Genomic DNA, 22,849 nt, shown 5'->3' with positions numbered 1-22,849 from the left:
GCGGTTACAGATCTTATGCAGCGGTCCTTATCCTGGATCACAGAGCCACGCAGCAGGGGATCTGTAACTGTCCTCCCCCGCCACAAAGTCACATAGCCCCCACACACCGAGTCCCGAAAAGGAGGGGTGGCAGGCTCCATTGAAACAACTAGTCCACCACTGCGGACCACTCTAGGAGCAGGAGCCTGTCATTCCTCGAGTTTAGAAGCATTCTTTCCATCACTACGCCCGCTCCCCACCACAGTCTGCGTCCCAGTTTCAACACTTTACCGCGAAATCCATAATAAAGAAAACGGTGTTCATTAACAAAGTTCCATTTATTTTATTTTTAAACGTGTGTTGGAAGGGGGGGGACGGGGTGAACGGGGTATGTAGCTGGAGAGGATAGTCAACATTAAGTGGGTAAAGAAACGGGGGCAGGTTCAGCTTCTCTTTAAACAAACTTAATAGTCACAGGTTACCCTGCTCACTGAGGAACCTAGCTTTCAAAGCCTCCCGGATGCACAGCGCGTCCTGCTGGGCTCTTCTAATCGCATGGCTGTCTGGCTGGGCGTAATCAGCAGCCAGGCTATTCACCTCAACCTCCCACCCCACCATAAAGGTCTCCCCCTTGCTCTCACAGAGATTGTGGAGCACACAGCAAGCTGCAATAACAATGGGGATACTGGTTTAGCTGAGATCAGAGCGAGTCAGTAAGCTTCTCCATCTTCCCTTGAGACGTCCAAAAGCACACTCCACCACCATTCTGCACTTGCTCAGCCGGTAGTTGAAGAGTTCTTTTTCAGTGTCCAGGGCGCCTGTATAGGGCTTCATGAGCCAGGGCATTAGCGGGTAGGCTGGGTCCCCGAGGATCACTATAGGCATCTCCACATCCCCAACCGTTATTTTCTGGTCCGGGAAGTAAATACCTTCCTGCAGCCATCTAAACAGACCAGAGTTCCTGAAAACACGAGCGTCATGAACCTTGCCCGGCCATCCGACGTTGATGTTTGTAAAACGTCCCCTATGGTCCACCAGTGCTTGCAGCACCATTGAAAAGTAGCCCTTTCGGTTAATGTACTGGCTGGCCTGGTGGTCCGGTCCCAGGATAGGGATGTGAGTTTCCTCTATAGCCCCACCGCAGTTTGGGAATCCCATCGCAGCGAAGCCATCTATGATGACCTGCACATTTCCAAGGGTCACTACCTTTGACAGCAGTAGCTCAATGATTGCGTTGGCTACTTGCATCACAGCAACCCCCACGGTAGATTTGCCGACGCCAAAGTGGTTCGCGACTGACCGGTAGCTGTCTGGCGTTGCAAGCTTCCAGAGGGCTATGGCCACTTGCTTCTGGACAGTCAGGGCTGCTCGCATCCGGGTGTCCTTGCGCTTCAGGGCAGGGGACAGCAACTCACAAACTTCCAGGAAAGTTCCCTTCTGCATCCGAAAGTTTCACAGCCACTGTGATTCATCCCAGACCTGCAGCACAATGCGGTCCCACCAGTCCATGCTTGTTTCCCGGACCCAGAATCGCCATTCCACAGCATCAACATGACCCATTGCCACCATGATGTTCTCGGCGCGGGGTCCCGTGCTTTGTGAGAGGTCTGTGCCACTCTCAGACTTCATGTCCTCACCGCGCTGCCGTAACCTCCTCGCCCGATTTCTCAGCATCTGCCTCTGGAAAAGGTGGATGATAAGGTGCGAGGTGTTGACAACGGCCATAACTGCAGCGATGGTTGCAGCGGGCTCCATGCTCGCAGTGCTGTGGCGTCCGCGCTGTCACTCACCAGAAAAGTGCGCGAACTGATTGCCCGCCGGCGCTTTCAGGGAGGGAGGGTGGGAGTGACGGTTGGATGACGACAGTTACCCAAAACTACCCTCGACACATTTTTTTCCCCAGCAGGCATTGGGGGCTCGACCCAGAATTCCAATGGGCAGCGGGGACTGCGGGAACTGTGGGATAGCTGCCCACAGTGCACTGCTTCCAATGTCGATGCTTGCCCCGTTAGTGTGGACTCAAAGTCGAATTATTGTCTTTAGTGTGGATACACACGTTTGATTTTGTAATATCGATTCCACATATTCGTTTTAAGTTAAATCGAACTACTCTCGTAGTGTAGACATACCCAAGGTGTTACTGTCCTTAGGCAGTTTCATTTCGCTCCAATGGATTGTTCTGTCCCCCACTCAATGTCAGCTCTGTCCCTCTGTAGTTTTCACATGATTATCAGTGGTATGATCTGTCACCCATTGTCAATAGCACAGCAATGCCCCACTCACACTGCTGCTGGTCAGACCTCTTTAGAACACTGAAAGTCACTAGGATCACCAAAGCGACATGCAGGAGTCCTGCAAGAGACTAAACCACGGGCAACATTCCCCTCAAATCCTGATCTTTATATTGTCTTTTTAAATAAAACATCCCTCTGTTCCTGAAACTCCTGATGATCCTTGTGTTCTAGGCAGCTGGGTCTTTTTAACAGTGGGGGGAATTTAGGTCTCTTTGGACTCTGGGGCTGTAAATTCTGGGATCTCAGTTCACGCCCTGGAGTGAATCTGGCCTTTAGAAAAGGGAGTGACTTGGCCAGTCAGCTAAGGTTTGAATTTGAAAGCCAGGGTAAAGAGATGAAAAAAGTGGCCAAAGTTCAAGTTAAGACAAATTCCTGTGGGGAGCCAATTCTTGGGCTCACTACTGAGAAGTCCCTGCCTCTAAAACCCATCACCTTGACCCCTGGATACTTAGATCCTGCATCCTGGATGAGCATAGGTTGGACAGCACATAGGAGATGGAGAGTCAGTCTTTAGGGGCCAAAGCCATTTAGGGCCTTGAAACAGTTCGCCAGCCCTTAGACTTTCATTTGGCAGCCAGGCCAAAAGAGTGGAATCAGTCAAGCTGCCTGCCTCATTCAAAAGGAGAAGGGCTGCATTGTGCCTGAAACCGACTTTCTGGGGGGCTTTGGTGGGTAAAGCAGGGCTAAGCCCATTGCAGTAGCCAAGCTAGAGGTAAAGAAGTCATGGATAACATCATGGATAACTGAGAGGAGGAGGCATCACCCCTGCAGGCTGAGGCAATTTGTGGTCATACTTAACCCTTTACAACCTCCTAGGAGAGGAAGTAGGTACAACTGGGGCTTTGTGATGCAGAGAGTCCAGTCCTGTAAGCTGCTAAGTGCTAAGCAACCTCAGCTGGCAGTGAGATCAGTCTCCCAGAAGGTGCTCAGCTCCTGGCAGGATGGGGCTGAGCATTTTCTACCCTGCACTGCTGGTTTAGGACACCGACATCTTTCCCTACCACAGCAAACCTCCTTCATGTAAGTGAGGGTCCCTGTATTCCAGCCTGCTTTAAGCGCAATGGCAATGATGGTTTAAAAATTACCTCACTTGCCCTTGGCCCTGTTGACCGAAAGAAGTGCAGCATCAGCTCAACACAGGACATGTCCACCATCAGGGCCTCGTTTCCTGGCTGTGCAGAGAAGATGGACTCAAGGAATCCATTTTGAAGCACTTGGAGGAGAGGAAGGTGATCAGTGGGAGCCGTGATCGGCTGAGCCTGCAGACGCGGCAGGTAAACAAATGGCCTGGCTGCCAGGGTGCTTACCCTGGCAAGCCGCGTGCCAAAACCGATCCCTGGATTGAATTAATGGACTATAAGGTTGATAGAAAGCTGGCTAGATTGTTGGGCTCAACAGGTAGTGATCAATGGCTCGATGTCTAGTTGGCAGCCAGTATCAAGCGGAGTGCCCCAGGGGTCGGTCCTAGTTCCAGTTTTGTTCAACATCTTTATTAATTATCTGGCTGATGGGAAGAACTGCACCCTCAGCAAGTTCGCAGATGACACTAAGCTGGGGGCAGAGGTAGATACGCTGGAGGGTAGGGATAGGATACAGAGTGACCTAGACAAATTAGAGGATTGGGCCAAAAAAAATCTGATGAGGTTCAACAAGGACAAGTGCAGAGTCCTACACTTAGGAAGGAAGAATCCCATGCACCGCTACAGGCTGGGGACCGACTGCAATGCTGCAGAAAAGGACCTGGGGATTACAGTGGATGAGAAGCTGGATATGAGGCAACAAGGGCACACTGCTGACAAGAAAGCTAATGGCATATTGGGTTGCATTAGTAGGAGTGTTACCAGCAGATAGAGGGAAGTGATTATTCCCCTCTATTCGGCACAGGTGAGGCCACACCTGGAGTATTGCATCCTGTTTTGGTCCCCCCACTACGGAAGGGATGTGGACAAATTGGAGAGAGTCTAGTGGAGGACAACAAAAATTATTAGGGGTCTGGGGCACATGACTTACAAGGAGAGGCTGAGGGAACTGGGGTTATTTAGTCTGCAGAAGAGAAGAGTGAGGGGGAATTTGATAGCAGCCGTCAACTACCTAAACAGGGGGTTCCATAGAGGATGGAGCTCGACTGTTCTCAGTGGTGGCAGATGACAGAACAAGAAGCAATGGTCTCAAGTTGCAGTGGGGGAGGTCTAGGTTGGATATTAGGAAACACTATTTCACTAGGAGGGTGGTGAAGCACTGGAATGGGTTACCTAGGGAGGTGGTGGAATCTCCATCCTTAGAGGTTTTCAAGGTCTGGCTTGACAAAGCCCTGGCTGGGATGATTTAGTTGGTGTTGGTCCTGCTTTGAGCAAGGGATTGGACTAGATGACCTCCTGAGGTCTCTTCCAACCCTAATATTCTATGATTCTATGAGTCTATGATTCTCAATCTGCTAGTTTTTGTCCTTCTCTCTCCTCCTGTGAGTCACCCTAGCAGAAGGAAAAAGGCAGTGTCAGGCAGAGATAGCACCATTCGGATACTGCACCCAGGGCTGCTCCTTCTCCGGTTGCCCCAGCTGTGTTGAAATCCCTGGCACCAATGGGAGTCCCTGTCTCCTTGGGTCCCGCCATTCACTGTACTGCAGCCTCCAGGCTCCAGCTGGAACCCATTACCCAGCCGGTGCCAAAGTGTTTGCATCCGTTCTGGAGCTAAGAGGTGGCCTGAAAGTTATAAATGACTCAAGTTTTTGTGTGTCTTGCAGTTTCCTTGCTAAGATGTGGCATGTGTGTGTTAAAGGGGAAACCCCAAAACAGCTAGAAGTGAGTTGAGGAGGGATGGGATTGTTGTTAAAGGGACACCATGAGCCTAAAAATCACACTGCTCTCTGCACATTTTTTACCTGCTGTCGTTACAGACGATGCCTCAGGGCCCCAGAACTGTAGGAGATTAGGGGGAAAAACCCCATATTTATCTCTCTTTATCCCAGTTTGGTTGCTCCATGCCTTTTGCAGAGAAATTGAAGAGTCAGTTTAACTATTTCCCTCGAACAGCCAGCCAGGCCCTGATCCTGCAAACACTGAAGCATGTGCAGAGCTTGACTCATCTGAGCAGCCTCCTTGACTCCTAGGGGCTATTTCCATGAGTAAAAGGTTAGGCATGTGCTTAAGTGTTTCCAGGACTGAGGCCTTAGTCAGTCTGGTTCCCCTCATGTTATGTGGGTCCCTAGCTATTAGAACAAGCAGCTGCTGGTGATGAGAGATGAATGAAGTACTTGAAATATTCTGGGGGCTTTTGGCCTGCTTCCATTTCAGCCTCTAGAGGGTGCAATTGCTAGTTTCATACCCTGCTTTAGCAGAGATTTATATTTGTGGGGGGTGGATAGTCAGCTGACCATGAGTCTCAGTGCAAAGCTGTGGCCAAATGGGCTAATACGATCCTGGGCTGCATAAACAGGAGAATTGCAAGCCAGAGCAGAGTGATTATTTTACCTCTATATTTGACACTGGGGTGACTGCTGCTGGAACACTGTGTCCAGTTCTGGTGTCCACAAGTCAAGAAGGACATTGATAAATTGGAGAGGGGTCAGAAAAGAGCCACAAGAATGATTAAAGGATTAGAAAACCTGCCTCGTAGTGATTGAGCTCCTGAGGTCTATCTATTTAGCTTAACAAAGAGACTATTAAGCGGCGATCACAGCCTATAAATATCTACATGGGGAACAAATATTTAATAATGTGATCTTCAGTCTAGCAGACAAAGGTATAACAGGATCCAGTGGCTGAAAGCTGAAGCTAGACAAATTCAGACTGGAAATAAGGTGTACATTTTTAACAGTGACAGTAATTCGCCATTGAACAACCTACCAAGGGTCATGGTGGATTCTCCATCACTGGCAAGTTTTAATTCAAGATTGGATATTTTTCTAAAAGATCTGATCTAGGAATTATTGTGGGGCAGTTATCTGGCTTGTGTTATACAAGAAGTCAGACTAGATTATCACAATGGTCCTTGCTGGCTTTGGAATCTAGAACTGCTGGCATTTCCCCATTGGGGAGGTTTTCTCTCATTTTGTAGCAATTCTCAAGCACTTCTCAGTCACAGATTGCTGTTGAATGGGGCAGGAGGACTGATCTGAGGGCTGGGTCACAGGGAGAAATGGGGATCCCTTTGGATCAGGGCTCAGTTCATCCAGTCTGAGTGAGATAAGTCTGGTGGCCTAAGCTCAGTATCAATGAGAGAAATGGCCATACCAGCAAACGCCATTGGGCAAACTTTATTCCACAGAGTCCTGGGACTGATTTACAAGGAGAGGCTGAGGGAACTGGGGTTATTTAGTCTGCAGAAGAGAAGAGTGAGGGGGGATTTGATAGCAGCCGTCAATTACCCGAACGGGGGGTTCCAAAGAGGATGCAGCTCGGCTGTTCTCAGTGGTGGCAGATGACGGAACAAGAAGCAATTGTCTCAAGTTGCAGTGGGGGAGGTCTAGGTTGGATATTAGGAAACACTATTTCACTAGAATGAGTTACCTAGGAAGGTGGTGGAATCTCCATTCTTAGAGGTTTTTAAGGCCCAGCTTGACAAAGCCCTGGCTAGGATGATTTAGTTGGTGTTGGTCCTGCTTTGAGCAGGGGATTGGATTAGATGATCTCCTGAGGTCTCTTCCAACTCTAATATTCTATGATTCTATGACTGTGATGTCCTGAAGGTGCAGAGAGGGGGATCCTACGGGGCGGTATCCAGGAGCAGGGCAGCTAGGGTTGCCAATGCTCCATGATTGTCCTGGAGTCTCCAGGAATTAAAGATTAATCTTTAATTAAAGCAGGGGTAGGCAACCTTTGGCACGCAGCTCGCCATGGTAAGCACTCTGGCGGGCTGCATGCCAAAGGTTGCCGATCCCTGAATTAAAGACAAAACCTCCAGGAATACATCCTACCAAAACTGGCAACTCTAATGGGCAGCATGGGCAATCTCATAGTTAATCTACATAGGAGCATGCCCCCATTCATTGCTTCTGGGTTAGTAGCCTTTAGCAGCACAGAGGTCTACTTAGCAATTCTGGGGCTTTATGGGGGCCTCATTGGACCCCTCCTTTCCCTGCCATACCAGCTCTGAAAAGGCTTCTGGTTGTGACAGCCATTTTTAGCTCAGCCTTAGATTTATACAAGGCGTTCCCTTCTCCCTGGGCTGCGTGCAGCCCAGGAGTGTCACTGGAGCAGTACTGGTTGTTTTATAATACCCTGTAACTATAAAATTCCCTCTGTGGTCACATCTGCTGGTACATTTTTTTAAGGCAGTGGAAGACAGTAGGGAGGTATCTTTAAAGCACAAGATTCTGCTCTTGGAAACTTGAGTGTAAATCCTGAGTTGACTCTAGCAGAGTCACTATGATTTTACACCAGTGTAACAGAGTAGAATGTGGCCTTGGCCCCTGTTGTCGAGCTCAACACAAACCAGGGAATTGTTACTGTCAGTTTCCCATTACAAACATACAATTCTTGCCTGTTGCAATGGAAGGAAGAGATTTACAACTTCTGGAGGGGTCTTTTGTAAGGAGCAAACTTTGTGGTGCTTGTGTCTGTCTACCTGCAATGTATTTTGCCCTCCTTCTGCATGCGGAGCACTGTAAATCAGCAGAACGTGTCCAGAATAACTGAGCTTTCTGCCTGAAATATGCATTGAATCAAACACAGCTGGTTTGGGAAATCTCTTTGGTGACTCTGCTATAATTGATTGTCCTTTATAATCACACCCATTGCTCTAAGCAGGGTGCTCTGCTGACATCAGCCCAAGGATTCTTCTCACTCCTCCGTCCTCTTCCTTCTCACCTTCCCACTCCCCTACCTGCTCTCATGGTATGAATTATAAGGCTAAAAATATTATCGTGGCCTGAGGTCTGTGACTCGCTATGCTAAGTTCTAGGCCTGGGTCAGAATAGTTCTGCTCCTCCATGCACCAGTGATCATTGTACATTCCAGTCTGTAATAGAATCATAGAAATGTAGGGCTGGAAAGGACCTTGAGAAGTTATCAAGTCCAGCCCACTGCGCTGAGGCAGGACCATGTAAACCCAGACCAAGGGTACGTCTATACTACCCGCCGGATCGGCGGGTAGTGTTTGATGTATTGGGGATCGATTTATTGCGTTTCGTCTAGACGCAATAAATCGATCCCCAAATCGACGCCCGTATGCCACCTCGGCAGGAGGAGTAAGCGGAGTCGATGGGGGAGCTGCGGTGGTCGACTCGCTGCCGTGAGGACAGCCAGGTAAGTCGAACTAAGATACTTCGACTTCAGCTACGCAAATAGCGTAGCTGAAGTTGCATATCTTAGTTCGAACCCCCCACTAGTGTAGCCCAGGCTTTCTTAAAAACCTCCAGTGATGAGAATTCCACAACCTCCCTTGGAAGCATGTTCCAGAGCATAACCACCTGTAGAGTTAGAAAGTTTTTCCTGGTGTCTAACCTAAATCTCCCTTGCTGCAGATTAAGCCCATTACTTCTGGTTCTGCCTTAATTGGGTATAGAGAACAGTTGATCACAATCCTCTTTGTAACAGCCCTTCATATGCTTGAAGATTGTTATCAGTTCCTCCCCTTAGTTTTCTTTTCTCAAGACTAAACATGGCCTGTTTATTTAACCCAGGGATCGGCAACCTTTGCCACACGACTCGCCAAGGTAAGCACCCTGGCGGTCCGGGCCAGTTTGTTTACCTGCCGTGTCCGCAGGTTTGGTCGATCGCAGCTCCCACTGGCTGGGGTTCGCCGCTCCAAGCCACTGGGGGCAGCGGGAAGCAGAGTCCAGCACATCCCTCGGCCTGCGCCGCTTCCCGTCGCCCCCATTGGCCTGGGACGGCAAACCACGGCCAGTGGGAGCCGCGATCGGTCAAACCTGCAGACGCAGTAGGTAAACAAATGGGCCCGGCCCGCCAGGGTGCTTACCCTGGCGAGCTGCGTGCCAAAGGTTGACCATCCGTGATTTAACCTTTCTTCAAAGGTCAGGTTTTCTGAAGCTTTTATAATTTTGATGCTGTCCTCTGGACTCTCTCTAGTTTGTCCTCATCTTTCCTAAGGTGTGGGGCCCACAGCTGGACATAGTACTGCATCTGCGATCTCACCAGTGCCAAGTAGAGTGTGACAATTACCTCCCATGCAACACTCCTGTTAACACACCCCAGAATGATATTAGCCTTTTTTGGGACTGCATCACATTGAGTCATTTTTGATTTGTGATCCACGATAATCAACACAGAGCTTTCTCAGCAGTACTACCACCTAGCCGATTAGTTCACCATTTTGTAATTGTGCTTAGATTTTTCCTTACTAAGTGTAGTATTTTGCCACTTATCTTTATTTTATTTCATCTTGTTAAAATTCAGACCAATTCTCCAATTTGTCAGGGTTGTTTTGAATTCTAATTCTGTCCTCCAAAGTGCTTGCAACCCCTCCCATCTTGGTGTCTTCTGCAGATTTTATAAGGTTACTGTCTACTCCATTGTCCAAGTCATTAATAAAAATGTTGAATTGTACTGGACCAAGAACTGACCCCTGTGGGATCGCACTGAATATGTCCTCCCAGTTTGACAGCAAACCATTGATAACTGCTCTTTGGGTACAGTCTTTCAGCCAGTTGTGCACCCACTTTATAGTAATTTAATCTAGACCACATTTCCCTAGTTTGCTTATGATAATGTCATGTAGGACTGTGTCAAAAGCCTTATTACAATCAAGATCTATTATGTTTACACCTTCCATCCATCCATCCGGTCAGAAATACTATCAAAGAAGGAAATTAGGTTGGTTTGGCATGATTTGTTTTTGACAAATCTATTCTGGCTATTCCTTATAACTATTATCCTCTGGGTGCTTCCAAATGGATTGTTTAATAATTTGTTCTAGTATCTTTCCATGTATTGAAATTATAGGTACTATGTTGGCCCTTCTTCAGTCCTCTGTGACCTCACCCATCCTCCATGAGTTTTCAAAGATAATTGCTAATGGTTCCAAAATTGTTTTAGTTAGCTTCTTCACCACCCTAGGATGAATTTCATCAGGCCCTGCTGGCTTTAATACATCTAGCTTATCTAAATATTCTGTAACCTGTTCTCTCCCTATTTTGGCTTACATTCCTTCCCCCTTGTCGTTAATATTAATTGTGTTGAGAACCTGGTCGCCATTAATCTTTTTAGGAAGACTGAAGCAAAATAGAAGAACAGGAGACTTGTGGCATAAGCTTTCGTGGACTACAGCCCACTTTTGCGGATACAGACTAACACGGCTGCTACTCTGAAACCTGAAGCAAAATAGGCATTAAACACTTTCTTGAAGTCATCAGTTATTAGCTCTCCTTTCCTGCTAAGTAGAGGACTTACATTTTCCTTCATCTTTTTCTTGCTCCTAATGTATTTAATGAACCTCTCCCCTTGCCTTTCATGTCCCTTGGAGGTGTAACTCACTTTGTGAGCAAGTCTTTCTGATTTTCTCCCCATGCTTGTGCTATTCCTTTGTACTCCTCCTTAGCAATTGGTCCATGTTTCCACTTTTTGTAAGATTTCAAGAACCACCAAGTCTGGAAATAAATGGTATATCATGGGAAGGGTGGACTTCCCAATTCTTCAATGCTATAGTGTTGCCAGCACAGGGGTGCCCGAGGACAGCAACAGTGGGTTCGTTGCCCAGTGTGCTTCGCGTCAATAAACACACCAGGTGGAGAAGCAAACAAAGTTTATTTGGGATCCCAAAGCGGTGCTAGGAGACAAACACGTCTCAGATCAAGCACACTAACAGGAACAGTTTTTCTTCTTTTATACATTTTGCAGGTAAGCCTCACCCACCCCCCTTTCCGCTCTAGCCCTCCTTTTCTCCCTCCCCCCCGTTCCTCCCTCTACCCCTCCCTTCCCTGCTAATAGTTAAGTCATTCTTGGCAGCTATAAGCCTAGCTTGTTAGTAACTTCTTTAAACCGTTATCTTGTCCTTTTTCCCTTCAGCCAGAAACATGCAGGCCTCATTATTACTGCTTGAGCAGGGGGTTGCACACAGATAACTGGTTGCTTACATATTCCAATTGCACCTGGCTTTTGAGGTTGATTAGAGTTTAAACATGGAAGGATAGAGTTTGGTTCACTTAGGCCTAGTGCAGGAAGGCTTCATTGACACTTAGTGGCCTTCCACCCTCCCGAGTTACCTAGGGTGATGCCTAGTGACGTCAACAACTCCCTCCTTTGAGAATACTCAACAAGCTTTTGGCTGAGTTTTCTCATATTCTGTGGACAAGATATGATTAAGTGCTATGAAGCTGGGGTTTTCAATGAGAGGGTATGCCGGGATTTTTGAGGAGCGGGGGGGCACAAAGCTTACGGAGGAGCATTTTAAAACAAGCAATTAGGAGGAGGGTGACCAGGCACAGTACCACACCTGTGAGGAGGAGACGCACAAGGCCACCCCCAAGTCCTCCTAGGTCAGGCAACCAACTTCAAAGGGAATCAAAAACCGTGGGTTTCCTTTCCTGGGCCTTCCACTGCTTGAAAGCCTGTTTGGCCGACAGGATGTGCTTGTTACTGTCCTGTGAGTTTTCTGGGACATAAGTACAACATTCATTCCCAATAAGGGCACACACTCCACCCTGGGAGGCTAAAACATAATTTAAGGCCTGTCTGTTTTTCAGGGACAGCAACCGGAGCTGGTATAGCTCTGAGTTAAGGCTTTTCTTTATGGCCAAGGTTTCATTGGTGAACTTGGTGAGAAACACAGAGAGCCTATGATAAAATTGGGTTAGCTGTTCCACCCCATAGGATGGGAGGAGGATCATACCCAACCTGTCTCCTTCCTTAATGGGCTCTGAGGTGGCATACAAAGATTTACGCTGCCTGGGGTGGTCAGGGGTTGTCCCTTAATGCATACTGGGATTCAATGGTACAGTTTTGTGACAAAGGGGTACCCGAGGTATTTCTTCCCCTACTGAACCATCCCCAACAGATATCTGACCAATTTTGGGGGACCACCCTCCAGAGTAACCCTGCTGCGTGGTGCGGGATTTGGGAGCATACTCAGCAGTTAGAGAGGTTAAACTCTTGGGCAAAGCAAACCTTCAAGGACTCATATGTGTTTGTTTCCAAGTTAGTAGGGATCCCTTTCCATCCCACATGTGCCTGGGGGGAACGGGAGGTAACGAAAGGAGTGTCCCTATGGTAAAGAGTACCACTGTGGCAGACCCTGGACCTGAACTCATGCTGGGCAGGTGACCCTAAGGCCTAACAATTACAATTCCCCAAATACCCACAAAATAACAATTACCAATAGTAGGCAGATTAAAAACAAAGAGGGACCAGGCCACCAGTTTAGGCCGGCCCTGTGAGAGTAAACACAACCAATGCTTAGAGTTTTGACGGGGAGTGCGCTGCGACTGTCCAAAGAGACCACAGGGCATTCCCAGCAGGCCTTATTGTCTTTTGAATAACAGTTTAAGTCTCAGGTCGTCGCTAGTAGTCCTTTTCCGTAGGCTGGACAGTCCACCGTTCAGGAGTGGGCACTGCCTTCAGACGGGAGTGATGAATCCAGTTCTTGTGTCCCTTGACCTTTGCTGCTGTGTGGGAGACCAGCAGGATGGTGTGGGGTCCCTTCCACTTCTCTTGGAGAGGCTAGTCCTTCCAGGTCCGAATGAGAACGGAATTGCCTGGCTGCAAGGAGTGGACAGGGGCATCCAGTGGGAGAGGCTGCAAATCTCTGGTATACCTGTGGAGAGAACAGAGAACAGCAGACAGAGAGCACATATACTGAGATAAAAAGCCACACCCCATTTCCCACTCCCCTGCCAGAACCAGTGTACCATTCATAGGCCATGCCCTTCCAAACATAATCTCGAAGGGACTGAGCCCTAACCTGCCCTTTGGGAGAGCGCGAATGCGGAGCAAAACAAGGGGTAAGGCATCAGGCCACTTAAGGGAAGCCTCTTGGCAGACCTTTGAGAGGTGCCGTTTAAGTGTCTGATTTGTGCGTTCCACTACTCCACTGGCCTGTGGTCGCCATGGAGTGTGGAGCTTCCAGGGGATTTGCAGGGCATCCGATATCTTCTGAACAACTTGGGATGTGAAGTGTGTTCCGTTGTCAGATTCCATCCACTGGGGGAGTCCAAAGCAGGGAATGATCGCCTTGACAAATTTCAGAGCCACCGTTTTGGCAGTGTTATGGCATGGGAAGGCTTCAGGCCATCCGCTGAATCGATCCACCAAGACGAAAAGGTATTTGAATCCTTGGGTCCGGGAGAACTCAGTAAAGTCTATTTGCCAAATCAGTCCTGGGCCTGGGGTAGGTTCCAGAGTGGCTGATGGCACTGACACTCCTGGTCGAGGGTTGTTCTTTTGACAGACTAGACATTCAGCCTGTACCTGGGAGGCCAGGGGTGTAAGAGCCTCCCTGCCAGCGTATAATTATTTGTTTCTTCACCAGGGTCAGTTCTTAATGTCTTTTGTAGTCAGGAATTCCTGGACTTTGTGGTTTCAATGAAGCAAGTGTTCCTTCTTCTCTTTTCCTGAAACAGTGTGGTTCAGCATCATACAGGGGAGAGGTTACTAGCACATCACCCTGTCTTTAAATAGGCTTATCATCAGTCAGAGAGTCCTCCCGAGGTGGAGGGGTCTTTTTACAGTGAGAAGCATGGGTTCAGGTGGGCAGTCCTTGGTACTTCACAGCGGTGTTGGTGGTTAACAGGACTTGGAAAGGGCCTTTCCAGTGTGGAGCCAAAGCAGTTTTTCGTTGATGGACTTTACGTAGACTCAGTCTCCTTGTTTCAATGAATGGCAGGGCTGCTAGGGTCATTGGTTAGCACTTCTTTTATCTGTGAGAAAAGAAACCTAACACATTTCATTAATGCCTGGCAGTGTTTTGCAGATCTCATAGTTGCTTGGGCACATTCAGGCCCCCCTTTTCTTGGTTGTCAGCCAAGTCTTAGCTGTGAACAATGTCCTTGGATGGTGCCAGCATCTTATCTTTGGACTGAGCTTGCTAGCTATATTTTTTTCCTCAGTTAACTCGTTCTGTTCTTTTTCCTGCTCTCCTTCTTGGCTTCTTTTAACTTACAAAAGAAACTTCCACTCTTCACTCATACACCTTTTCCCAACAATGAATACATACACATTGCCATTATACACCCTTCCAGTAAAATAACTTCTATACAGAGCTTTGGAGCAACAAACCAGGACGAGCACACCCACTTTTGAGGAGTCCAACAAAGTTCAGGAGGCTCACAGTGGCTTTAAGGCAAGGGATGAGACCCACAGCAGCAATTAACAAGTCATCCACATATTGCAGGAGGAGGACCCTGTCCTCATTGTCCCACTCCTCCAAGTCTCTGGCCAGGGCCTGGCCAAACAGAGTGGGGGAATTTTTAAATCCCTGGGCCAACACTGTCCAGCAAAGCTGCTTTTTAACCCTCCTTTTGTCCTCCCACTGGCTCCACTCTGGGGCTTGCAAGGCTGAGGGCTCAATTGCAAGGGTCATTATCCAGGCATTCTCTGGGGGTAAGTTTCAGAGTAGCAGCCGTGTTAGTCTGTATCCGCAAAAAGAAGAACAGGAGTACTTGTGGCACCTTAGAGACTAACACATTTATTAGAGCATAAGCTTTCGTGGACTACAGCCCACTTCCTGGGCTGTAGTCCACGAAAGCTTATGCTCTAATAAATGTGTTAGTCTCTAAGGTGCCACAAGTACTCCTGTTCTTCTTTCTGGGGGTAAGGTGAGGGTTATTTCATCTTGGGTGAAATGCAGGGTGGCTCCTAAGCGACAAAGCAGGTCCCGTCCCAGCAGAGGCGTTGGACAATCAGGGAGGTAAACCAGTTTGTGAGATAGAGTTCTGTTTCCCAAAGCACATTCCGCTGGGGCATATACTGGGCACTTGGTTCCTTTCCCTGTGGCACCCACCACAGTGAGGGACTCTGACACAGGCAGCTGCAGGGGTTGGTTTACGGCGGTTCGTGCAGCTCCAGAGTCTATTAAAAAGTTTATGTCCAAGTCTCCCACCCTCATGTTTACTCGGGGTTCCAGGGGCAGGATAGTCCGTCTCCCCTGACACTCCTATTCTTGATCCTCTGCTGCCATCATAGGGGTACCTTCCCTTTCAGGGCACTCATTTTTCCAATGTCCCTCCTTCCGGCATCTGGCACACTGGTTGCGACCCAGACGCCTTTCCTGTGAGCCAGGGCGCCCACACCCACGTCCTTTCATTCCCCGGCCCCTTCCACCTTCCTGGAATTTTCCCCTGCCACCGGCCTGTACTGTTGCGACCATCATTTTCGCTTGCCTCTTTTCCTTTTCTTTAGACACAACCTGATTACGCTCCACCTCAGACAGCAGGGTCTGCATAAGGACATTATAATCATCCCAGTCAGGCTTACAGCTAGCCAGGCACCCTTCAAAGACCGAGATAAACTTGCGTGGGTTCGTAGAGAATTCCCCTGCCTGTTCCTTAAAGGCTGCTAGGTCCACCGGGTTAAAAGGCACATGGGTGTAAACCTGCATAGTAGTGGCCTGATTCCTATCTAAGCCATGTCTGGACACCACGGTCTCAGTGATCAACAGATAAAATGCCACCGAGGGGGCAATCTCTGGGAGCTGAGACACCTTGTCTTTATATGGTGGGGATGTGATAGCTGAAGGGGACACCGGACCTGCCATTACAGCTGTGGGGGGGTTCTGAGGACTAACAATAGCTACTACCGAACCTGTCAGAATCAAATTACACTTTTGCAAAATATCTAACCTATCTCTTAGCAACATAAACAACTGTACATACATATGTTCATTCCATTTACCCGTTCGCTGACAAAACAGATGCAATTGAAGGATCATGTTATAATTAAGTGATCCTTCTGGTGGCCACCTTTCCTGGTCCTCTAGCTGATATTGAGGCCAGTCTACTGTACAGAATCTTTTCAGTTTACTTTTAGTTATTGGATTTGCGCGAAACACTTTCCAATTCACCAGAATGCATTCCAAGGGTGTACACCTTGCCCTGCCTGCAGTACTCTGTCCCTGCCCCGTAGGGAGACACTGGGCGTCCCCAGGTCATAACAGGTAGACACTGGGCGTCCCCAGGTCAAGACAGATAAAGTCCCCACTGGACTGTTCCTACCTTATCCAAGGGTCCGGTTCTGCACCGTCGCCCTATCCACGGGACCGGTTCCCCACCGTCACCCGCAGCTGCTTCTCCACTACTCGAGCGCGTTGCACCATTGTGCCCTCTGGGGTCGACCAAAGCACGTCTTCGCCGAGGCCCCCGGTAAAGTCACCAGTGCGCGCTGGGCGTCGGTCATTGCCGCAATCTGTCGACCTCTGAGAGGGGTCCGGGAAAGGCTAAATTTCAGCCTCGAGCCCCACGTTGGGCGCCAAAACTGTTGCCAGCACAGGGGTGCCCGAGGACAGCAACAGCGGGTTCGTTGCCTGGTGTGCTTCGCGTCAATAAACACACCAGGTGGAGAAGCAAACAAAGTTTATTTGGGATCCCAAAGCGGTGCTAGGAGACAGGCACGTCTCAGATCAAGCACACTAACAGGAACAGTTTTTCTTCTTTTATACATTTTGCAGGTAATCCTCACCCCCCCCCCCTTTCCGCTCTAGCCCTCCCTTTCTCCCCCCCATTCCTCCCTCTACCCCTCCCATCCCTGCTAATAGTTAAGTCATTCTTGGCAGCTATAAGCCTAGCTTGTTAGTAACTTCTTTAAACCGTTATCTTGTCCTTTTTCCCTTCAGCCAGAAACATGCAGGCCTCATTATTACTGCTTGAGCAGGGGGTTGCACCCAGATAATTGGTTGCTTACATATTCCAATTGCACCTGGCTTTTGAGGTTGATTAGAGTTTAAACATGGAAGGATAGAGTTTGGTTCACTTAGGCCTAGTGCAGGAAGGCTTCATTGACGCTTAGTGGCCTTCCACCCTCCCGAGTTACCTAGGGTGATGCCTAGTGATGTCAACAATAGGATCTCTTGAACTGGAAACGGGAATGCCTCACGAATCTCCTCAGGAGCCTGAGACTCTGACAGCCTGTCTGGCTTGCTGAGAGAAGGAATCTGAGCAGAGGCACAATGTTAACTACCCTTTAATGTTTATAAAACGGTCCAAATTTCCCATGTTTAATATATAGGCCTTAATTCTGCAAGTCTTCCCATGATGGTCCAGCACCACCACCACCAGTAGAGGCAGATTGTGATCTTGAACAATCCATAGTCCCCTGCACTGATCGGCTCTGAGGCCTAGTCTTCACTGCTCCAAAAGGTTTATTTTACCTCAGGGTAACTAAGGTGCTTGAGCTGTCCTGAGGTTAAAAAACAAACAAACACACCACACAGTGAAGACCAGGCATTGTAGTTTTACTGTGGAGTAAACCAGGCAAGTTCAAACCCAGGCAGGGTTTTTCCTGCCCTGCAAAAATGTAAGATATCAAAATAATTTCCCATCCCAAATCAGTACAAAAAATAGAAGTCTTGAAAAATGTTGTGAATTGAAAATCTGTTAAAAGTTGGTTTGGCTCAGTCAAAATATTTTGCTTTAATAATTTAGAAATGTTTTATTTCGATTTTTGAAATTATAGTAAAAAATTTTTTTACTATAATTACCTTACATTTTGAAACAAAAATACATTTTGAACAGTAAAACTGGAATTTTCCATTTTGAACGTGTCACAAACTATTTTAACAATTCCAAAACCTCCCCCCCCTCCAAAAACACCTTTTGAGCAGAAAAATTTGTTGAAACTGAGCCTTTCCTGCCAAAAGTTTTGGTTTTGATTAATCAGCATTTTATTAACCCCTCCCCCACAAAAAAAAAAAGTTTTTGTTGGAAGATTCCCAACCAGCTCTAGTATTTTTTTTACCTCCGGGTAACTAATGGTGGGAACTAGCCTAAGGGAAAACACAGTGAAAACCAGGCCTTTCAGTTTTACCATGAGGTAACTCACCGAGGTTAGCCCTATACCCTTTTGTCTGGGGTTGACCTTGCCTATTTTACCTCATGGTACAACTAAAGGGCATGGTCTTCACTGGGCTTTTTCCCTCAGGATGGCTCACATGCATTAGTTAACCAAGGTGTGTGTTTACCTCAGGGTAACAGTGAAGACAAGGTTTGAGGCCTGGTCTACACTTAAAAATTAGATTGACCCAGCCACTTTGCTCAGGGCCGTGAAAAATTTTACACCCTGAGCACCGTAGTTAGGTTGGCCTAACACTCCAATGTAGACGCAGCAAGGTCAATGGAAGGCTATTCCTCTCAGCCCTTCTCTAATTGGCTGCCTCTTATGCAGCCTCCCTAGGGCTCTATTAACCCCTTAGAACCCAGTGTGGGGCAGCCACCCCATCATAGGCTGGAACAGATGACCCAAACCACAGTGGTTTAGGAGTGCTCCTAGAGCTCTCCCTGGGGCAGTGCAGCTACACCCTCCCCCAGCCCAGGGCTGTGTCTGAAATGCACCGTCTTGATGTAAACAGGTCGCCCCACTGATCTCAGCATGAGAATGGTAGAAACGATCTCGTAGGCCTAACTGCTGACAGGCCGGAGGGACTAGGTAGTCACGCAGCCGTGCTTTTGCCAGTGCAGCGTTGGGGTCCCCTGCCTTCCCTGTCCTGCCCAGCCCTTTTACATTGCCCCTGTATGCACAGCACTCAGCCCCTTCACTGGGCAGCATCACTTCAATCGAGCTTTAGGCTCTGATATCGTGCGACTTGCTTTGACTAGAAATCCTTTGCTGGGCCAGTGATCACAGACCCCTCCAGTTCCCAGGTGGAATGAAGGATGTGCATCTATGGGAGAGAGGAATCCAGGCCAGTGTTATACCCATTAGAGCCTTCGGCCTCTGATGGCCATTGCTGCAGGAGAAAGAGTGCCTCTAAAGGAGGTCTCCTCCTCTCCAGAGTTGTCCTGGGCCAGGGGGGTGGCTGGGCCATGCCAGAACTGCAAAGGTTCGTGGCCTCTGCTGCTGCTGCTCCGGGAAGTGTAAGGCAAAGGCCCCCTTAAAGGGGCAGACCTGCAATGGAAGGGGGCAGCTTTGCTGGAGTCACCCTGAAATTGTAGCCCCCACTAAAGAGCTGCCTATGTGGACAGCTGAGGGTGTGGGATGGGGTATGCGTGTTTCTCAGCCAGGGTATGCTAGCATCCATTGGCAGTGTGATGGGCTCTGCCAGCCCCCGCACTCTGGTTTGGTTAATGTCTACTCAGCATGCATGATTGCCTGACCAGGAACCAGCCAAAGGGTAACATCCACCTATGTTTCAGAAACTAGAGGACACGGTCCTGAGCCCAGAAGCCAGCAAGGAGGATAAGACATTGACTGTGCGGGGAGAGGGGAACCGAGCCACGCCCACCCCAGTTCCTGCCAGGATTCGGCAGATCATCACTGAGAGCCTGGCCGAAGAGTCATCCCAAGGTACAGGATGGGCATGAGCTCTTCTGGGCCAGGGGAGGGGCCATGGGGGTGCCCAAGAAGCATCCATCTTAGTTCTGAGAAGGCCTACAGGGAAGTCAGCACTGCAGTGGGGAATGGATTGAGTGAGCAATGGGGCTGGTGGGGTAGGAGGGATTGTTAAGGGGTCCATTCAGCTAGCTGGAATAATCTGGGTATTTTTAAATGATCCAAACCTGCCCCTTGGATCCTGCAGAGAAATGCTTTAAATAATTTAACTGAATTCAACTCTCACTATCCCAGGTTAGAGTAACCAGCCAGTTTATTCTGAGTGTGTGGAAAAAATGAGGGAAGTGTTTTTAGGTGGTTTGCAGCAGGGCTGGGAGAGTCACAGGATCAACTTTGTACCTGATTGTCAGCAACATTGTACACAGGAGAGTGACAGCAAACAGTAAAAAGGGAGCAGGTATCAATCACCATTATAATATGTATATACTGTTGCATGTAGGGGCCACCCAGGTGAGATCAGAGCTCCACTGAGGTAGGTGCTGTACATTTAGTTCCTGCTTCAAAGAGTTTACAATCTAAATAGACAAAGGAAGGATTATTCCCATTTTCCAGAAGAGAAACTGAGGCACAGAGAGATTAAATAACTCACCCAAGGGCACGCATGCATTCTGTGGCAGAGCTGGCCATTGACCCCAGATGTTCTGATTCCCAGTTCAGTAGCTTAATCACAAGGTCATTCTTCCTGCCGCGAAGGCTGATGCCACAGCTAGCTCTTCATGTGGCCTGCTTGGTTGGGACCTCCTCACGCCACTAATCCACATTTCTTGTTCCTTCCAGCTCTGTGGGAAACAACCTCTTCACTCAATATGCAGGAAGAAAACCGTATGCTGCAAAAGGAGCTCTCACGCCTTGAGGACCTGCTGGCACACACCCGGGCAGAGAAGGACGAGCTGGCGAGCAAGCACCATGCCATCAGTGAGAGGGTGAGTGCTGGGCTTAAATCCATCTGAATCCCTTTGGGTGTGGAACAATCTCTGTCAGGCTGGCCAGCTGGTTTCTGGGGAGGATGCCCCATCTTTACATGGCATTTCATGAGTGCTGATGGGCAGCCACTGAGAAACAAATAGGAGGGAGGCGTGGAATTCATTGTGGGTATGCATAACATTGGGGCAGATCGTGAACTGGCGTGAATCAGAAGCCACACTGAGGTCACACCCAGCTCTTACATTTAAACTACCCATTGGCCACACCTCCTGTGAAGCCTCCGGCTGGATGATTTCTCCCCAGTTCTTTCAGTGCGTGATGATCAGTCAGTTTTGTCCATGGATGTAGGCACCCGGCTCTCAGACTGAATTGGCACAGTAACTCTAACTGCAGCTGGCACAGGGGAGAAAAAACTCAGGACAAAAATCTGTGCACTTGGCCTGATTTCCTGAGACTAGTTTTTCTAGCTCTGCAAGGAAATGTATCATCTCCCTTATCCTGGCAGAAAGGTATTCTGTAACCCTGAGGCAGTCACTCCTCCCTGCGGAGGCAGCAAGTATAGCTGCTGCTGAAGATGAGAAAAACTCTTGGATAGATCAGGGAGTGATTTTTTTAGGGCTTTTGGTGTTCTGGAAGTGCAATCAGAATAAGACGATCAGCAGGAGTGGCCTTTTATCTGAGACCTCAGCACTGACATTCACAGAATGGTAGAACTTTAGGCCAGAAGGAACCACTGTGGTCAGCTCGTCCCCTGCGGGGGAGGGGGAACATTGTCTGGGCAGTTAGACCCATTCAGTACCCCTGGGTTATCATCACTGGCCTGAGGGCTGTATCCCCCCTATGGGTGAGGCTGATGAAACTGTCTGATCCCTTGTGTTAGTCTAGCACAGAAGTCAAGCACATATTCCCTGTCACTCATTAGGACTGAGGTGTATTAGCCAAGCCATGTGGAGACCTACGCCTGGAATCAGGAGAGGCATTCCACCTTTGGGTGGAGAATCATTGGCAGAGTACTGTGTGGGAGCAGCTAGCAGAGGGCTTGCCTGCATTATGCCTGTCTCCAGCTAGTGTTATCAGCCTCTTGTTTTCATTAGCACTGCACATAAATCTTTAAGCAAGAATTTTAAAAAGATGATTTATAACAGGCCCAATTCTCTGGCCCAAACTCTGCCAATAGCCCTGCTAACTCACAGTGTTCTCCATGAATCTCAAGGAGTCAGGAGTGTCAAGCTGTCCTGCAGCGACTTAAGACAGTGAGTGCCAGCCTCAAGGAAGACTGTTAAGACAGGGCACAAACCCCAAATTGGTGCTGAGTTCTGTGCTTAAATTTCACCAACCAATTATGTGTAAACTCCTCAGGCACTATAGCAGCCTTAATGTAGAGTGACAGATAGTTCTCTTGGCTACTCCAATCTGTCTAGCCACCCAGGTGGTATAAGGTCCCTTATACCCAGGATCAGAGGGAAGCTCCTCTCATTGATTGGTAACTGGTTAAAAGATAGGAAACAAATGGTAGGAATAAATGGTCAGTTTTCAGAATGGAGAGAAGTAAATAGTGATTCCCCCAGAGGTCTGTACTGGGACCAGTCCTATTCAACATATTTATAAATGATCTGGAAAAAGGGGTAAACAGTGAGGAGGCAAAATTTGTAGATGATACAAAACTACTCAAGATAGTTAAGTCCCAGGCAGACTGCAAAGAACTACAAAAGGATCTCTCAAAACTAGGTGACTGGGCAACAAAATGGCAGATGAAATTCAGTGTTGATAAATGCAAAGTAAAACATCCACTCAATGTGCAGCGGCAGTCAAAAAAGCAAACAGAATGTTGGGCATCATTAAGAAAGGGGTAGATAATAAGACAGAAAATATCATATTGCCTCTATATAAATCCATGGTATGCCCACATCTTCAATACTGTGTGCAGATGTGGTCACCCCATCTCAAAAAAGATATATTGGAATTGGAAAAGGTTCAGAAAAGGGCAACAAAAATGATTAGGGGTATGGAATGGCTGCCATATGAAGAGAGATTAATAAGACTGGGACTTTTCAGCTTGGAAAAAAGACGACTAAAGGGGGATATGATAGAGGTCTATCAGATCATGTCTGGTGGGAGAAAGTAAATAAGGAAGTGTTATTTACTCCTCATAACACAAAAACTAGGGGTCACCAAATGAAATTAATTGGCAACAGGTTTAAAACAAACAAAAGGAAGTATTTC

At 48.1% G+C, this 22,849-nt stretch overlaps 1 protein-coding gene and 1 long non-coding RNA gene across 4 annotated transcripts in view; one reads left to right on the top strand and one right to left on the bottom strand.

Annotated features, from left to right (window-relative positions):
* Positions 1 to 22,849, top strand: part of CROCC2 (ciliary rootlet coiled-coil, rootletin family member 2) — a 169,973-nt gene that overhangs the window by 5,556 nt on the left and 141,568 nt on the right. For all 3 annotated transcript variants that reach the window (XM_065557071.1, XM_065557072.1, XM_065557070.1), the window contains exons 2-3: positions 19,507 to 19,657; positions 20,480 to 20,625. In XM_065557071.1, the coding sequence (XP_065413143.1) occupies positions 19,507 to 19,657; positions 20,480 to 20,625 (297 nt within the window). The remainder of the gene's footprint in view (positions 1 to 19,506; positions 19,658 to 20,479; positions 20,626 to 22,849) is intronic.
* Positions 10,959 to 16,825, bottom strand: LOC135973510 (uncharacterized). The gene is made up of 2 exons (XR_010590389.1): positions 16,375 to 16,825; positions 10,959 to 12,980 (listed from the first exon to the last, which is right to left on the bottom strand). It is a non-coding gene; the product is annotated as an uncharacterized LOC135973510 (long non-coding RNA).

The sequence above is a fragment of the Chrysemys picta genome, chromosome 9, assembly GCF_011386835.1.
Source record: "Chrysemys picta bellii isolate R12L10 chromosome 9, ASM1138683v2, whole genome shotgun sequence".
In the NCBI taxonomy this organism is placed as follows: Eukaryota; Metazoa; Chordata; order Testudines; family Emydidae; genus Chrysemys; species Chrysemys picta.
This window is presented reverse-complemented; position numbering and strand designations above follow the sequence as displayed.